This window comes from Xenopus laevis, chromosome 6L, assembly GCF_017654675.1.
Source record: "Xenopus laevis strain J_2021 chromosome 6L, Xenopus_laevis_v10.1, whole genome shotgun sequence".
NCBI lineage: Eukaryota > Metazoa > Chordata > Amphibia > Anura > Pipidae > Xenopus > Xenopus laevis.
In genome coordinates this window covers 106174644-106193414 of record NC_054381.1, presented here as the reverse complement: position 1 = coordinate 106193414, position 18771 = coordinate 106174644, and the positions used below count along the sequence as shown (strand labels likewise).

The 18771-nt window shown below is 37.8% G+C and overlaps 1 protein-coding gene across 1 annotated transcript; it reads right to left on the bottom strand.

Annotated features, from left to right (window-relative positions):
- Positions 1-642: 642 nt before the first annotated feature.
- On the bottom strand, positions 643-18564 carry cndp2.L (CNDP dipeptidase 2 (metallopeptidase M20 family) L homeolog). The gene is given in 11 exon segments (NM_001093621.1): positions 643-836; positions 1045-1192; positions 1832-1973; positions 3399-3563; positions 4259-4419; positions 6401-6485; positions 7312-7512; positions 9552-9640; positions 13507-13669; positions 16201-16344; positions 18478-18564. Coding segments are annotated over 11 exon segments (1425 nt in total). The 5' UTR covers positions 18538-18564; the 3' UTR covers positions 643-769.
- Between the last annotated feature and the right edge of the window lie 207 nt (positions 18565-18771).

Genomic DNA, 18771 nt, shown 5'->3' with positions numbered 1-18771 from the left:
TGTCGGATATTTATTGACAGTTAGATCCAACATATCTTATGGGAGCTCCTTTTGCCTAAAAAAGATATTAGAGCTCACTCTATTAAAATCAACAGACATGTCTCTCTCTACATGCAGAATTTGTGCAAAAGGCAGTTATTTTGTTTGTACTCAAATCAGTTATTTGATTGAGCTCTAATTCATCTGCCAGGAATAGAAGCCCCCCCCCATAAGATATTTTGGAGCTAATGGACAATAAATATGACACCCAACTCCTGCATGAAGACTGAATGAAAAGAAACAGATGCTGAGAGAGGGATAGTAACCATAAACTTGATTATATCAGGAACAATGCAGAATATTTAATAGATTGTATTTAGAGTTTCGTATTTCAGTATGATGAAGCTTATATTAAATTTTCATTTTTGCGATAGTTCCCATTTAATTCTTTTATGCCCAGTCCTGTCCTACAAATGAGCAAGTAGCCAGAGAGGAGGACATGAAGGCTGCCAGTGTAGAAGGGCCCACAGTAGATAATTGACCCTTCCAGTAACAATGTATTGTGCAGATCTGAGCTATTCCCTGATGAAGATTTTATTATTTAATAACTATTAATCCCTACAAGGTGTAATAAAAAAAACACAAAGAACGAACACAGTAGCATTGTAATTCCAATCTGTTTAATTGCATTTCCCCAGCATATATAAAACGTGTTGGTCTTCTTTTGATTCATCGGTATTGGGATTCTGTTAACTGTATGGTAGGTTTATTGGATGTAGTTTTATCAGATTTATTCCAGGTTGGACACTTCATACAGGTAAGCACCTAAGAGCTTTACTCCCTGAATGTAATTGAACCTGGAAAGCAACAAAAATCTGTCAATACAATATGCTGGTGCAATGGTATAAAACTATACTTTGAGAGATATTTTCAGAGCGAGTAACATTTTTAATTCCTCAGCTCAGTTATACCCCATAATACCAGATGATGAAACAGTGGAAAATGCCAATTCTATCTAGCCAACATTAGAATTAGTTGTGAGTGACAAGGTTTAGCTACTGTTACCTGTTGAGCTTTTCGTTTTGAGAGTGGGCACCATCATCTGCAGAGCCTACAGGCAGCAGCATAACATTCTTGCCCGTTGCCTCCTGGAAGGTGAGTGTTACAGGAATGCTCCCGCCTTCTCTTGTTAGATCAGGTTCAACATTAAAAACTGAAACATGATGTTTATACATTAGACAGCTGACCAGAAATACAAATTTGCCATGTACATCCTTAAATAAACTGTAGTGCATATTGTAATGCTGGTTTTATATGTTAATACTCAGGAGTGTTTTTATGAATTATACCTTCAGATAATGCACACACTAAATACAGCTACAGTTTGATCTGGATAAACCTAACCATATACATGTCTCATAAGGGCCCAATACCCAAGATTGTTTTTCAGTTTAGTATGCAGTTTCACAGGAATCCGGCAGGTTTTAGGTTGAACTCTTAAAGGGCCAGAGTATGATAAATCTTGAAAATCCAATTAGAATTTCTTACAAAAACTCATATTGAAGCATTTCTAACACCTGTTCATAAATAAATTCAGGGATGGGCATCTTAGAGGAAGCAGTACCAAGGATATGCTTCTATAATATTACCTATTATTTTCCCTGCTGACCTGTCCCTTAATGTAAAGAGACAGGGCATTTTTTTTTTTTTTTTTTTTACACTGAATTTTTGTAGTTAACTAGCCGAACCTACTTTCTACTTCCTCATCTGCCAAGTCACCATAAACTAATAGACACATAGCTACAGTAAAGGGATGTCAGTCAGAATCAGCTGGCCGAAATATATACATTACCTGTTTTCATTGCTTTTCTGCCAGCGATATAATGAGGATGATTAACGTCAGATACCCAGGGCTTTCCTCCATGGCCCATTGTTACTTGGAACTTGTTTGGACTTCCTAGCTCTTTAAATTTCTTGGTCAAGTAGTCTTCCACCTAAATAGCAAAATATACAATGTTACAATATTATAAAAAGGTGTAGACATATGGCCAGCATAAGGTTTCAACTCAATGAATCATCCCACAAACATTGCCTCTTTTTGCCCAAAAGGAATAATTTAAATAAAACATAAAATGCACAGCTGTGTTACTTGAGCCAGCCAAGTTATTTTAATGATAAAAAAAAATATATCAATTCCTAGTGGTGTAAACAATTGATTTATTTAAATATAATGTATTTGTCACATTGGCTTGTGTTTAGGGATCCCTGTCCTATTATTTCCATTCAGATGAATGAGAAATTCTTTGTGTATAGCAGCTACTAGTATAGTCAGACCAGCTGGGAATGCCAAATTGAGTATTCCTAAGCAATTCTTACTTGATACCACCTGCCAGAGGCAGCACACAGTGTCAGTGTCCCATACATTCTGCCATGGGCCTTTTTTATTATTATTATTATTTTTTTTTTACTGGTCAATTTTTATTTTCATAAAACAAGTATGATAACAAAACAAATATATCAGGTCGGTCATATTGTCAAAGGCATTAACATAGAATAAGAGTTACTTTGTTAGGTATATCCCCACATGGCAAATGGGCATAACTTAATATTTCCATCGGAGGTGTGGAGTTATTAGTTTTAAGGGTCATGGGCCTTAATTTTAATTAGATCTAAATTCCCCCACTAGTTTTTAATTTATATCCCTACACAAGACTCCCTTGCCAATTGTATCACTGTCAGTATGTAATGTTCAGGTCACCCACTGCACCACCTGTGCTCTAAATACAGAGCTGCACAGTGGGGTTGGTAGCAGTCATCTTTGCTACGGAGACAGACAAAGGATACAACATGGCTAGATATCGCTAGGGACACAGACACCAGTGGGCAGATTCATTCAGGATCTAATTTAAAATTTCGAATTCAAGTTTTTTTTTATGGCCAAAACTGTCAATTCAACTAGGGAATTGTTAAAATTACATTCCAGTTGTCTTTAAAAAATTTGATTTTGAGATTTATCATAGTCTGGCCCTTTAAGAACTTGAATTCAACTATTCGCCACCTAAAACCTGCCGAATTGCTGTTTTAGTCAGTGGGAGACGTCCTGGGATCAATTTGGAGTAGTTTGCTGCCTTCCTGACATTCAAGTTTCTTTCTGAGAAACAACGCGAATAGAGTTTTTAAAACTCGAATCAAATTCGATATAGTGGATATAAATATGCTGCTGTGTAGCCATAGAGGCAGCTATTCAGGTTGAATATGGTACACGTTTACACATAAAACAGATAAACTGTGTAGAATAAAGTTATTTTAGTAAATATCCAAAGAGCTAAATAAGGGTACAATGCCATTTATTTATTTATTTATTTGAGATACAGCCATGGGGCCCAGGTTATACAAGTACAAGAAGAACATCTTCTTACCTGTTTTTTCACATCCTCTGGGTTCATATCAGGCACCAGTCTTATGGAGAATTTTCCTATTACTTTTCTGGGGATGACAGTTTTTGCGCCGGCTGCAGAGAAGGCTCCCTCAATGCCATGCAGAGAAAGGGATGGAAATCTCCACCTGTGCATTAAGATCTTTTCCTACAGGAACAATGAATATGTTTACAAAATGCAGACCTGCTGTGACCCATCCAAGGATAGACACAGAAGACACCGGCACAGCATGGGTATTACTAGCAGGTATAACCTTGCTCGTTTATTGCGGATGCAACGTTTCGGGGCGTGACCCCTTTCTCAAGCATGCTCATGCTTGAGAAAGGGGTCACGCCCCAAAACGTTGCATCCGCAATAAACGAGCAAGGTTATACCTGCTAGTAATACCCATGCTGTGCCGGTGTCTTCTGTGTCTATGCTGCTTTTGAGGTTGCCCAATTCCTCTACCATCGAGCACCTGGGATTAGTTTGTTCTTGGACGGCCAGGGTGTGCGAGTGTAAGTTTGTTTTTTTACCCATCCAAGGATAGCGTACTTTGTGGTCAAACATGTGAGACGTCAACACTTGTGAAAATGTGCATCATAGCATCTTAATAAAAAAAGTATCTGCAAACCAATTTTCCAGAGTCCTCTTTTAAAACACGAATAGAATATGGAAGAATCCAAAGAAGGTTGCTACAAGGGTCTTTTGCAGAAATATCCTGCTCCAGTGCAGTTTTTAGCAAATACAAGCACCGGCCTAGGGTCTCAGTTAAGCAATTTTAATCACTGGCTGGGGGCAAGATGATAGGATCTTTTTTTTTTTTTTTGCATAGTTATATGTTTTGAGATTTTTTAGAATACCTTTGATTCATGAAGAAGTCTGTCAGCTCCAATATCACATGCAAAGTCTTCTAGATCAAACTCAATCGCATCATATATATCTTTCTCTTCCTTCAACACAGGTGCCACTGCCTCATTGATGCCAGGAATAAGGATTTTTCCCTTTTTGTCTACCAAGCTCCCTAAATAGAAAAAAAAAAAAAAAAAAGAAAAAGATTGCCATTACAAAACCTGAGAAAGGGAAACCAGTGTCATAATTCAAGGTTCTCCTTTATAGAAGTTTCTTTGCAACTGTGATTACCAAAAATACCTGAATATGGAAATACTTTAAATAATTCACAGTCCAATGGTCAGTACTGTGCTGAAGATCACAACTTGTACTAGACATGGTCAGCAGCTCGGGTCATGTAAGTACCTAATATCCCAACATGGCAGACAGAGTCTTGAAAGAGGTGCATCGTTTTTTTTGTTGCAAAAATAGGATGCTTTCCTTGTCCTTTAGTAAGGGTGTGGAATATGCAAGATTTTATGCAGTATATCTGCCACTGTATCGTCAAAATTTCCCGTTTAACTGCGCATAGTGTGGCAACTCCAGCAGGGCAGGAAAACAAAGTAATCAAACTATTTTTTAACCTGTTATTCAGTGGACTGCAGTAGATAATAGACTCAACCAACACTTTTAAGGAAAATTTCTCAAAGGAACAGTAATGCCACAAATGAAAGCTTCTTAAAGTAATGGAAAATACAAATTTATTTTTTGCCCTGCACTAGTAAAACTGATCAGTTTGCTTCTGAAACACTATTATAGTTTATATAAACAAGCTGCTTTGTAGCAATACCGGAAATTAAAAAAAAAAACAAAAAAAAACTATGGCACAGGTTAAATAGTAGATAACGATTAACATCATTATGTTCTACAGAGCATACAGTATCTGCCATCTGCTGTGTAACCGAGCCTTTTCTCCTTTGAATGGCTGCCCCCCATTGCTACACAGCAGCTTATTTATATAAATAATAGTAGTGTTTCTGATGCAAACACAGCAGTTTTACCAGTGCAGGGGAACACTGCATTATATTTTTATTACTTTAAAACACTTATTTTTTGATGTTACTGTTCATTTATATCACTACCTGGTTGCTAGAGTACATTGAACCCTACCAACCAGTTGCTGAAATTCCAAAAAGGAAAGCTGATGAAAAAAAAATATATATAAAAATGTACAGTACAAATGTAGATCAATTGCAAATGGTCTCAAAATATCAATGCCATGCTAAAAGTTAATTTACAGATGAGTTACCTACCCCTTTAATCTCTAACAGATGTATCTGCTTTGCTGGACTTTGCACAGTACTTTATGCAAATAATTACACAAATGACTTTTATTGCTTGTTTAGAAGGCACAGGTTTTCTAGTTTGAGATTAGTTATGAAAATGCCCTTTGTATATAAACTTTGTAAGATTTTGATAGAAAGTTGCAAACTGATTAAAATCTAAATTTCTCTTATAACTTTTCCCACATTATGTAACAATTATCAAGGTTTTAGCGGACATGACTATTATGACATTTATATTTATGAGTTTGCGGCAGGTTTAGTGAGCCATAGCAACCAATCGTATGTTTGCTTTCAAACAGTTTAAACTAATCATATAGCCTACTTATAAAAGTGGCGGGTTTTCAACACTGTTTCAGCATCATCACCAATTCAGTTCTAGAGCATTAATTTAAAAAGGAACTAGTTAATTTTAACATTTGGTCAATACTATTTAATTTACAGAAATGTACTATAAAAGCAATATAAAAAGGTTATTATAACATTTTTACAAGAAAAACCTTATGTCACAGGAACTTCTTAAAAAGGGGCAGTATACCTTTATTTCAATGAACAGGATTTGCACTGAAAATACCATTTACCTATTGTATGGAATGTATTGTAAATATGGTTTTGTTATTTATTGCACTAAACTGGGCAACCTCTGCAACTAAAAGTAAAGTCACATTATTCTCTTTGTTTGAATGTTTACAATTCAGCAGTTCACCAAGAAGCTTCTCTATAAACACACTTTTTCTAAGCTGTAGTTTAGCTGTCCAGTAAGTGCCTTCTGCTTATGGTTGCTATGCGCTATTACAGCTGGCACCAAATTTGCACTTTATAGTGTCTTACCCATTAGTGCAATGAGATCAGTCATTGCTTCATGCACAGAGCCTCCATATACACCAGAGTGAAGATCTTTGCAGCTGCATTCCACCTAAGGAAATTAAGAAAAAGAAAAGCAGTTTTCATGAATGGAGTAGTATACAATTTATTTCAACATGAGCAAAATAAATAAACATACTGAAAATACAGTCTAGTGTCCCGTTTAATGATATAAAAAGTTAATGCTCTGTAGCAAGACACTTGCTATCTTATGATTAATTAGCAGAGTTAGCTTAACTAGAAATAAACTATGTATAAACAACATCATCATTCACCATTTTTGCGACTGCTTTGTCTTACAGATAAGCCAGAGTCGACTGAACTAGCAATTTAATTATCTTCCTTGCAAGAACCAGACATGCAATAGCTTATTTTTCACTATTTGGCTCTAGAATACCAAAAACATATATACATTTTGTCTATATAACAATACCTTTATCTATAACTTTATTATGAGCTAAGGGAGGCTAAACAATGCTGGACTTCAAAAGATCACCCACTGACATAAGATTTTGGAAAAATCCTTATTTGCACATCTAGAAATCCCTCCCTGAATATCAGTTCAGTCTAGGCATTCAGGTGAAGTTTGATGCTCTACATATTTTATTTTTACATGCTTTCATAAATATCTGTAACCTATTTATGTGCAAATACAACCAGAAGAATGGGCTTCATTTACTTTGGAGTTCCCCTATGGTGAAGTGCAGAAGAGATCCACCACAGGGGAACATAGCAAGAAAAGACGATAAGTGATTTGACAGCTTTGTCTGTAAAGTGGAAAAGACTTCTGAAGGAGATTAGGCAATTTTGCCCAAGTTGTATGGTGCCTGTTATTAATAAATTATACAAATATGTAAAACTGTTCTCTCGTGAGTTACCTCAATAAAAAAGTAGCAGATTCCACGGAGACCGTAAGTGATACATGGCTTATTTTTGCCTAGCCAGTAGTTGTCTGAAATGCAAACGTAGTCCACACCCTTGAAAAATGAATCCTTCCGTGCAAATATAAGGTCATCTAAGCCTTCTGATCCAGACTCTTCCATTCCTTCAAAGCAGAACTTGAGATTGACAGGAAGTTCCTAGAAAGGGAACACAGAAAACATCATGTTAACCTGATCAGTGTAACAATATATAGGATGTGCAGTACTTCTCTTGACAGTGCAGTCACACTAACATAATGGTTTTGATTCCTTTTTTGGAAACTTCCTCATCAGTGCAATTTTAAAGGGCAGCAGCCATAACTACAGATAGGCTGATAAATACGGCTACCTGTGCAGAATAACCTGTATACGTTTAACAAACATATACAAGGGTTTATTTTCAACCGTTTTTTATTATAACCAATTTTGTTTTAATATTAAAAAAAACATTTAATTTTAAAATTTGGCCAATACTATTTAATTTACAGAAATCTCATATTCCTACATTATTTTATAGTATATTTATATGCTCTACTGTCACAGTATACCCCTTTAGTTCAATGAATCAGGCTTGTATCAAACATACTTTAAGATAATAAATGTGTATGTTTTTATTACCTGCACAAATTAGGGCAAAATATGTAACTAAGCAACACAACATTATACCTTATGTTTGAATGTGCACAATTAAAACAAATCAGCAGTCACCCGAGAAGCCTCTGTATAAACAAACATCCCCCAGCTGAAGGCTTTCAAATAAGAAGCTGCACATTATACAAGAGAGCTCTCACTGGACTGACAGATTATGACTTTGTTTTTTACTTTCAATTACAGCTTTTGCCCTCTCTACTACAAACCCTATTCAGTGAACAAATGCTGAAAAAGGAGGTACGCTTCCTTTAATACAGTCTTCCTTGGTGAATTTACAACTAAACATACCAGTTTCTTACAAGGCTTTCTTTGTTAATTATTCAGTGCAGGACATTATAGAATGCTTAGCTCGGTATAGGAAGTCAATGAAAAAAAAGAGAGATTAGATGCGTGGCCTTATCTTGTACAGAGGCCATATCTCCATTCTGACTTAATCTGCAACTGTTCATGGATTTCGGCCGCTGTGGATTTATTACAAGTGCAAAAAAAGGAAAACAAGAAAGCAAACCATAGCTTTGGTGCCAAAGGAATGTTTGCTGCATACTTGAGAGACTACACATGAAGCAATAGTTGGGCAGGTCAGATGTGATCTGAGTCTGATGGACAAAAATCAAATGAATGATTGCACACTCGGATTTAAATAAAGAGTATTTTTTTTTACATAAAAAACAAAAACCAGAAATAAATATCATTAGACCAACGTGTTTCAACCAAAGTGGTCTTCCTCAGGGGAAACGCATTGGGCGCATGAGGATATAGATAGAGATATGGATATAGATATGTTTTTTTTTTTTAACCCACTTTTTTTGATGTAATAAATACTATACTTCATTTGATTTTTGTTCTTATTATTTTTTTGGAGACTCTCATGGGGATTAGCACCTCCTAACTTTATATTTTCACTGAATTTGATGGAGACAGGTTGGGCAACATTCTATTTGCATTTACTTTTCAGAAGAATGTTATGTCGGAGACAAAATAATCAGATCAGTTCACCCAACATCTTGGTGACTAAATCAAGCAAAGATCTGCATGTTCGGAGATTTGATCTAACTGGCAGATTGTACCATTTATGGCTGCTAGGGGTGTAAGATTGTGCTCCCAAGCACTCCACAACAGCAACTTACTTTGTGTGTGCTCTAGGGATGCACCAAATCCACTATTTTGGATTCGGCCGAATCCCCGAATCCATCTTGAAAGATTCTGCTGAATACCGAACCAAATCCTAACTTGCATATGCAAATTAGGGGCGGGGAAGGAAAAAGTGGAAAAAAAAATTGGATTACTTCCCTGTTTTGTAACAAAAAGTCACGTGAAATCTCGCCCTCCCCACAATTTGCATATGCAAATTAGGATTTGGATTGGCCAGCCAATCCTGAATTCGGTGCATCCCTAGTGTGCTCCCCAAGTCAAATGCATGGAGAGTCCCTTTCCAGACAACCATAATTCACTACCTTCCCGTCCTGCAACTCTCCCCAGAACTCCAAGCAGCGCAATGTAAACTTAGCTCAGTTTAATCAACGATCTTATACTACAAGATACATTACCTGCTTAGTTTGCTGATAAGCTTCTATGCAGTTTAACCATGCAAGTACAGGGCCTTTGTCATCTGTAGAGCCTCTTCCATACAGCTTGCCTAGGCAAAAATAATTCATTATAATAAGAAACAGGACAAAAGTCTAATACATGCTATAAATGCCTGTAATCAGTGATTGTGCTAGGGTATATATATCACAATTATATCACTGTACAGTATGCTTAGGTACAAAGGCAACATCTTTATATGATTAAAATATGCATGTAATTGAGGTATTAATGTGATTTGTTCTTGATGATACAAGAGAATTTAATACAGGCTATTTATTATGGTTTGTGCAGAAAACATGCATTGTAAGTGGAAGGCAGCTGATGACTCACTATGAAGATATGAGGGGAAAACGTGCCCTCGAGGGGCAAAGACCAGAGCAAGAAGCCCAGTCGAGGAACTGGTCTTAAAGGGGTTGTTCAACTTTAAATTAAGTTTTAGGATGATGTTATTCTGAGACAATTTGCAATTGCTTTTCATTTTTTATCATTTGTGGTTTTTGAGTTTTTTATATTTTTATTTAGCAACTCTCCAGGTTGCAATTTCTTCAATCCAGTTGCTAGGCTCAAATTACCCTAGCAACCATGCACTGATTTGAATGAGAGACTGGAATATAAATAGGAGAGGCCTAAATAGAAAGAGGAGTAATAAAAAGTAGCAATAACATTAAAGTTGTAGCTTTACAGAGCATTTGTTTTTAGATGGGGGGTCAGTGACCCCATTTGAAAACTGGAAAAGTCAGAAGAAGGCAAATAATTAAAAATAAATAAATAAAAAAAATAATAATGAAGACCAATTGAACATTTGCTTAGAATTAGCCATACCATAACATACCGAAGTTAGCTTAACCCCCCCCCCCTTTAATGGAAGATCTTGAAAGATGTGAAGTCCTCAATAGCAGACTAAAAAGGATCAGGGCTTAGCGGAGAATAGACAGGGTTTTTAATGGGATGAGGCATGGCCTGGGTGATCACAGGCATGGGCAGGATTTAAATAAAAAACAAAATGGGGTCCCATGACTTCTCATGGCAGCCCTTGGTATTAACTTGAGAGGCCAGCATCTTGATCTGCGCAACAAAAGGCTAATTATATTTATTTAAAATTATATAAAATCATGCAAAAATGTCATGGTGTAGAACAGTGGATAGATAGAAGCAGTACAGAAACACCAGGTACCCCTTTGAAGAAGATGAATAGAAAACCACCTGTCACCAGAAAACTGGCAGTAACTGCCACTTCTTATTTAGATGAATGGAATTTGCCAAAGAGGGTATGGAGCGTTTTTTAAATGATATATACACCATTGTCCATTGTAAGAAAACAGAAAGAAAAAAAAAAAATCACCAATGTTTCAAAAATATGCAATTATCTAAACATACAGTATATGTTCTGTAAGAACACTGCACAGAACCAAGTTACAGGATAAAATGGAATGTAAAATATATATTTAAATAAATATTAACAAGGTCTGGATTTCTATTTGATCTTTGATTAGTCTGGCTTATCAGTGCTTTTATTGTGTGTCTGTATTGCTCCAATAGTCCACTTGCTGCAAATTCTTATCAGACAAGATTAGATTGTTTACAAAAGTGCTGAGGAGTAAGAAGGTTTTATGACCATCTTTTAACTAGTCAGCGAATAGCACTGATGGGGAGGGTATGAGTCTTCTCACTCTCTCTGTACCTTGATTGAGTCAACAACACTTTGACAAACAATTCTGTATTATTTAAAACCGAGGCATTGGATTTGCTGCTTTGATGCTTTCCACACTTAAATCATTGCAAGCAGTGCAAAATCGGCATGCTCCCTAAATGTTGCATATTCACTCAGGGTACCTCCCTGCTTGCTCAGTTGTGCCAGTTCTTTCTACATACTTGTCAGGGTTCTGACCTTCCGTACTGAGCACCAGGCTAGTGTTGGAAGAAGCACAGTTGTGCTGGCGATTTCCTGAAAACTATATTTTAAAATATGCCACAGTATTTAAAATAATAAAATTAAAAGTTGCTCTGTGCACAAATTTTCGGTCCACAAAGCACTCACATTTCCCATTCAAGTGAATAGAAGCAAATGGAGGCCATCACCATTTTTTAGCTGGCTGAAATACCCCAAGATAAAAGGCATTGGGCCAACAAGTTACTAAAATGTTAAATGTTGCTTCGTAATTTTCAAGCGGTTGTTCACCTTTGAGTTGACTTAGTACAATGTAGAGAGTGATATTCTGAGACAATTTGCAATTGGTTTTCATTTAATATTGTTTATTTTTGATTGCTAGGGTCCAAATGACCCTAGCAACCATACATATATTTGAATAAGAAACTGGAATATGAATAGTAGAGGGTCTGAATAGAAAGAATTGTAATAAAAGTAGCAATAACAATAAATATGTAGCCTTACAAAGCATGTTTTTTTTAGTTTTTTTAAGATGGGGTCAGTGACCCCCATTGGAAAGAGTCAAAAGAAGAACGCAAATAATTGAAACGCCAATTGAAAACTTGTTTATAATCAGCCATTCTATAACATACTAAGTTAAAGGTGAACCACTACTTTAAAGAAATAATGCACCTTATACTGAAAACTAAAAATTAGTGGCAACAACAAACTTCTGTTTGTTAGGATTAGGATTCTGTTCTGGAGAATCGGCCTTTTTCAGCAGGGTTCAGATTCAGTCGAAACCTTGTGCCTGGCCGAACCGAATCCTAATTTGCATATGTCAATTGTGGGGAGGACTTTTTGTTACAAAAAAGAAGTAAACCATTTTTTCCCACCCCTAATTTGCATATGCAAATTAGGATTTGGCTCGGTATTCAGCCGAATCTTCCAAGATGAATTTGGGGATTCGGCCAAATCCAAAATAGTGGATTCAGTGCCTCCCTACTATATTATGTTGCAAATGAATAAGTCTGATGAACTCTGTTGCAGCAGGGAATATCAGGTGCAGGCTACAGAGTAAAGGTGGCCATACACAATAAGATCAGAGTGGATCTCTTCCAATATGCTCACCAAAGGCAGGGAGACATCGGGTAAATCAGATTGTTCAGCCCTAGGGCCAAACGATCGGATCACAAAAAAAAAAAAAAGAAATGGCCACCAACGGGATAAGGACCGCATCGACTAACCAATGTGGTCCTTGATCGCCAAGAAAAACCAAACCTGCCCAATCGATATCTTGCTGATTTTTGGCCTGATATCAAGCAGAGAGACCAGTCAGAATGCCTGATACATGTTGGTTTAAAGGACCAATAATTGGCAGGTTTAATCTGCCTGCGTATGGCCACCTTTAGTGCAGTGTTGGTCTGATGATAAACCTAAAGTGTGATAGGATGTGTAATATCTGCTCTAAAGGTGGCCATAGATGCAAAGATCCGCTCGTTTGGCGATGTTGCCAAACGAGCGGATCTTTCCCCGATATGCCATTAACAGGCATGGCTATATCGGGGGTAATCTGATTGTTCGGCCGTATGGCCGAACGATCAGATTACGATGTGCCACGAGCTCCGGCGGGATCGGTCGGGTCAAAATCAAACCTGACCGATCGACCAAACGACCGATCTCCGCCGGGCGAAAGATGTCGGCACACGCCACACACGATCCGAAATTCGTACGAATCCTCGATTCGTACGATCCGATCTGTGTGTCTATGGCCACCTTAACTCCTAGTCCGGCCACTTAAATATCAAGTCCAGAATAACATGTAATAATGCAATGAGTGGGCATGTGCAGTGGAAAGCTCTGGTTATTGTCTTCTCCCCATTTCAACTACTCCATGAACTGTTTTTCCCCAAGTGATTTATTAGGTACAGTTGAATCCAGTAATGGGGCTCTTTCCATACATTGCAGCCGTTTGCTTAAAATAATGTAGATTATTATAATAAAGGCTTTTGTGCAGATGCATTAATATAAAACATATGTAGGCTTACCATCTCTTTCCTGCAAAACAAAGGGCTCGCTGTCCCACCCATCTTCCAGAGCTGCTGGCTGGACATCCAGATGGCCATAAATGCATACAGTTTTCTTTCCAGGATCTGAACCTAGTTTGCCAAGGATAACGGGAGGCAGGGGGATCTCTGTGCCATCAGGTAGCTGCAAGCACAGCCATTTATTAACACATGCATTTTGCTGCCAATTATTATCAGCTCTAACTTTGCAAGCTGTTATTGTGAATTCTTAGATACATTTTTTGTTAAGGGCTTTATAATGTTTGACATTTTGGGGAGGAAGCACAACTGTTCATGTTGTGAGATCACTGAAGAGGCATATGAACAACGTATAGGGAATGTTGTTCTGCTGTGAACATGTAAACATTTAAGTAGCCCAGTGTTTTACACGAGTGCAATGACTAGGACTTCTGATGAACATACAGTTTGCTATATTTGTTATTTCTTGCGCCAAACAGGACAACTAGGGTAACTGAGCTACTCCATGTTTGGCCCTTGCAAGGAAGCTAATTACTTTCAAACACTACATACTCCCTTTGTTGTGACCGTTTTGTAAACAGAAGTTCATTATGCAGTGGGATTATTGGAGCACTGGACATAAAAGGATCTAATTAGCAAGAATCAAACGTGGAGTAGTCTCAGTTTCCCTGTTTAAGAAATGACAGAAACCATGGATATTTGTGATTAATACCAACAAAACTATATTAAGCGAAAGCCCTATTCATTGAACTTATACTGAACTAGGGGTAGGTTTCGCCAGACACAAGAAACCTAAGCAAACACAGCATCACTATACAATATACTATGTCTGTTTAGGAAACAGAAACATCAAGGGAGTGATTTACTAAAATCCAAAAAAAAAAAAAAAATAAATACAAATTTCTATTAAAACAAAGTCGACCAAACTCCCATCACCCGAATTTAACTCATTTCTCAATAATTCTTCTCAAAGTTGTTACAAATTCGTAAGTCAATTCGAATCGGACAATGGACGCTCCGAAAACATGACTTTATCGGATATAAACCCTGAATTTATCGGATTATGCAGCACAGATCACTATGTCAGAAAACAACTTCAGGGACATCTGTCATTGACTCCTACAGATTAGCTTTGAAGCTAATTTTTTTCCCCTCTAAAAATTCAAGTTTTCCCCTTGAAAAACTTGACCAGTTAATTTTGAGGTTTGCTAAACGGCCCCTAAATGTATGCAGATTTCAATACAATTATGGTTACTCTACACCAGTATTAGTAGTGTGTTCACTCCCAATCCTTTAATATACCTTATATAAATGAACTACTGTATTGTGTAGCCATGGGGCAACCATTCAAGTTCCAGTAGGGCTGTAGGACACACAATTGTATTGTATGTGAAGTCAAGCTTTTTAAGTTATAGAACTGTATGGCAAAATGCTTATTGCACAGAACTGCTATATGCATTTGCCTCTACTTCTTAATGAGATACTGACATCAGAAACCTTAGAAGTTTTATATTTTATTTCTGTGTTTGTTGAATGTTTAATTGATAATTATATTTTCACCTTGCTTTATGCAGGTGTTACCGATTCATCTTGTAGTTTAGTCTAAAATGCCTTAATCTCCGAGTGGGATTCCAAAGCCTTCCTTATTACATATCTTAGCCAACTGGTTGTTCTATATATGGAGGCAGGGTGTTTGTCCTGTGGCCTAGCCCCATGAAGGAAACAAAACCATGACCAAAGCTGTAGCCTAGACTGTTGCCGTTATATATGCACTCAGACTTAGGATGTATCAGTGGCCTTTGCACTGGTCTCATATCAGTGCCCGGCACTTGTGCGGATTAAAGCACTGTGAACATAAACAAGCAGAGCAAGCCTGCCAGAGATTAGGGATCACAGTCGTAAGACAATGTATATCTTCCTGATGCTATATAAGAGTTTAAACTTTACTGTCATATCTGTATATCTTGCATATCTTGGCACATGGGTCATATGTGTTCGCTTTTGAATCTGAGCTGAATGCGGAGTATCAATTGCAAACTCACTGAACAGTTATGTCCCATGTCGCCCCCCTTCAAGTCGCTGACTAACTCAGAGTTATAGAGCTGAAAAGCAGTAATGTTCTGGCTATTATGTTAGGCATCCAGTCACTCCAGCCTTTATACATCACATTTTTGGCTAACTAACTATATTAAAAACATTTTTTATTTTGCACAGCCTATCTATTTACCCAGTTTGTATACTGAAACATTCTTTTAAGACCTTTTAGAAGTATTTTGAACTGCATTATAACAAACAAAATATTTTATATTCCAGGATACTGGGACACATAGATAGTGTGAATTTTCAAGTGGCCCCTAATGGCAATTTCTTCTACAAGGTATAGGAGACAGGTTGACAGGTTTGGGTGGGAGCTCTACAACATTACACCAGTCCAATATAGGTATAAATAGTCAGAGCTGGGTACCTTTATTGAGCTTTGTTGAGGGGCAGAGAGAGGACCAAGGCATAAAGCAACACTTTACTGAAATCCATTAAATGAGAAGACAGCCATGAGGGTTACTTTTAAAGCTCCAGGCTATTTGAGGGCCCTCTGGCAAATGACTTTACTGCAATATAAGTGGGTTTTTTTGGGATAATGTGTTATACAAGACATACGTGATATTTTGCTGACTTGCTATATCTTGTATCCAGTCTTACCTTTTGTTTGCCAATGTCTACCAGTTCAGTTGTACCACCAAGACGTTCAATCTCCTTAGCAGCTACCTGCATCATCCTTTTGATTTCACCTCTTTTCTCTGGCCAGGCTGACACACTCTGGATTGCTACCCATTCTGCCAGTCTCTACAAGTGATAAGGAGAAGCAGAACCCAGTTAGCATCTGGAGCCCACTCAAGTAAACCCATCAACTTTTATCTGGCTTTATACCACTAAGGGCCGAGGGCACATCCTCTTTCTACCCTTTAAGAGAAAAAAAATAAAATCATGATGGAAAACAGGAACAGCAAAACAAGATGATGACACTACAATGCTTCAAGGCTACTCTACACTGCCGATGTTGCCAAAAGGGAGAGTTATATATGCCAAACTATAGGGATATGCACGGTTACAAAACAATATAGATGTGCTGGTATATGGTCTTGATTGTCGACTGACCAGACAGAATGAAACTGCCTCAGCACATTAAACAAAGTTGTATCTTCCCACATTGCACAATTTGTCACAGTTTTGGCCTTACTGGCCTTCAGCAGTTTTAGACTTCCTCTTTCGACTCCATTGTGAACAGCACTGCCTCTACAGTAAATACAGTACAGGTATGGGATCCATTATTTGGAAACCCGTTATCCAGAAAGCTCCGATTTATGGAAGGGCCATCTCCCATAGACTCAATTTAATCCCAATTTTTTAAAAATGATTTCCTTTTTCTCTGTAATACTAAATCAGTACCTTCTACTTGCACCAAACAAAGATATAATTAATCCTCATTGGAAGCAAAACCAGCCTATTGGGATTTTTTAAATGTTCACATGGTATTCTAGTAGGATTAAGGTATGAAGATTTTAATTACAGAAATATCTGTTATCTGGAAAACCCCAGGTCCTGAGCATTCTGGATAACAGGTCCTATACCTGTATATACTATTTTTCAATCTAAACAGAAAGCTGAACAGACATAATATCAAAGGCTATTGTGATACTAAGCTCTATAGTTAGTATAGATATGGGTATATATAATTTATGTGAAAGTAGGGAGGGGTGTGTGTATGGATGCTGGGATTTCATTTGGAGGGTGTAATATTTCCATGTGGATATGCTGTTGGCCCCTGGTACCAGATGCCTTTGTGCTTATTTTAGATCAACGATAGATTTTTAGACCGGATTTTGTGCCTAAATGTGTCAGAACTTTTTTTTTTTTTTGCACTGCACACAAAACTCTAGATGTCCCATGATCTAAATTTCACAAGCACAGCAGCACAGCCAAGCCCAGTCATCAGACAAAAAAGCACAGAGGCACAGTCACACACCCAAAACATACATAGGCAAAAATTTATATACAGAATTGAGTGCAAACACTGTGATGCCATATAAACAGCAAGATGAGTTGCCAATATAAAATGCTTACATAAATGACAATAAACCTACAAACATGCAGGGGGTAAGGGAATACGCCCTAACATAAGCATAAAGGTGACCATAGACGCACAGATATCGTACGAAACAAATTTCCGTCCGATATTCGTTGCGTGTATGGTGGAAAAAGAGCCGGCCAATAATCGCAGAAGACTTGGATATCGGTCGGCTCGTCGATTGGGCTGGACAGAAAATTTTGATCGGGTGCCTTTGAAGGGACGTAAACAGCGCCCATTGTTAGTGCTGAATCGTCAGATACAGGTAGAATTCTATTGTTTCTTCCCGTATAGCTACCTGTATATCTAACGATTCAGCTCTACAAGTGTGTATTGAAATGAATGATCTTTCTTAGAAAGATCTTTTCCAAGAAAGATCGGAATTGTTCCGTCTATGGCCACCTTTAGGTCTAGAAACCTGCAGTTTACTTTCAGTTAGCTGCCAAGTAAATGTTAGCTGTTGCTTGGTTGCTATGGGTTACTAGACCTAGTGCATATTTTAAGCTACACTATTGGGTAGTGCAATAAGGACACAACCTCCTGTATACTAAACTCCCAACAGGGGCTCACACTCTCTATCTTAATAATAATGACGCCAGGCAGAACAGATGGGCAGTACTGAGTGCACCCTGGGGTGCTGATGGTATAATATAGGTAACACTAGGCATCCTCGGTTGTTTCTGCTGAACTGGAAATCTCAAACAAACCCCTAAACCACCTACAGCAAGAGACTCAAGGTATTTCGGCAGCTGTCTGTCCAGGGCTTGTCTGTCCCATCTTCATTCCAGCAGAAGCAGCAAATTAGGATAAATACACAAAAGAATCAACATAGTGGTTTCTCACCCACCGACCTTAACATACAGATCCTGGTTCTTATCGATGTGCTCAAACAGGACTGGCAGAACTGACATGTTGCTCGGCTGGACGGGACCTCACTCTACAGACTGGAAATGCAACGCGTTCTCGCTGACAAATTGGCTTCCTTATAGCATGACCGTAACTCCTCCCACTGCCTCCTGGGTAAAGTTCTATACGGTCACATGACCCCTCTTCCTAATGTAGCTGAGGTGTCAGCTGATAATGGATCTCTCCGCCTCTCTCTGCAGTTTCTGTCAGTGGGGCGGCTGGAACGTGATTCCGCCATG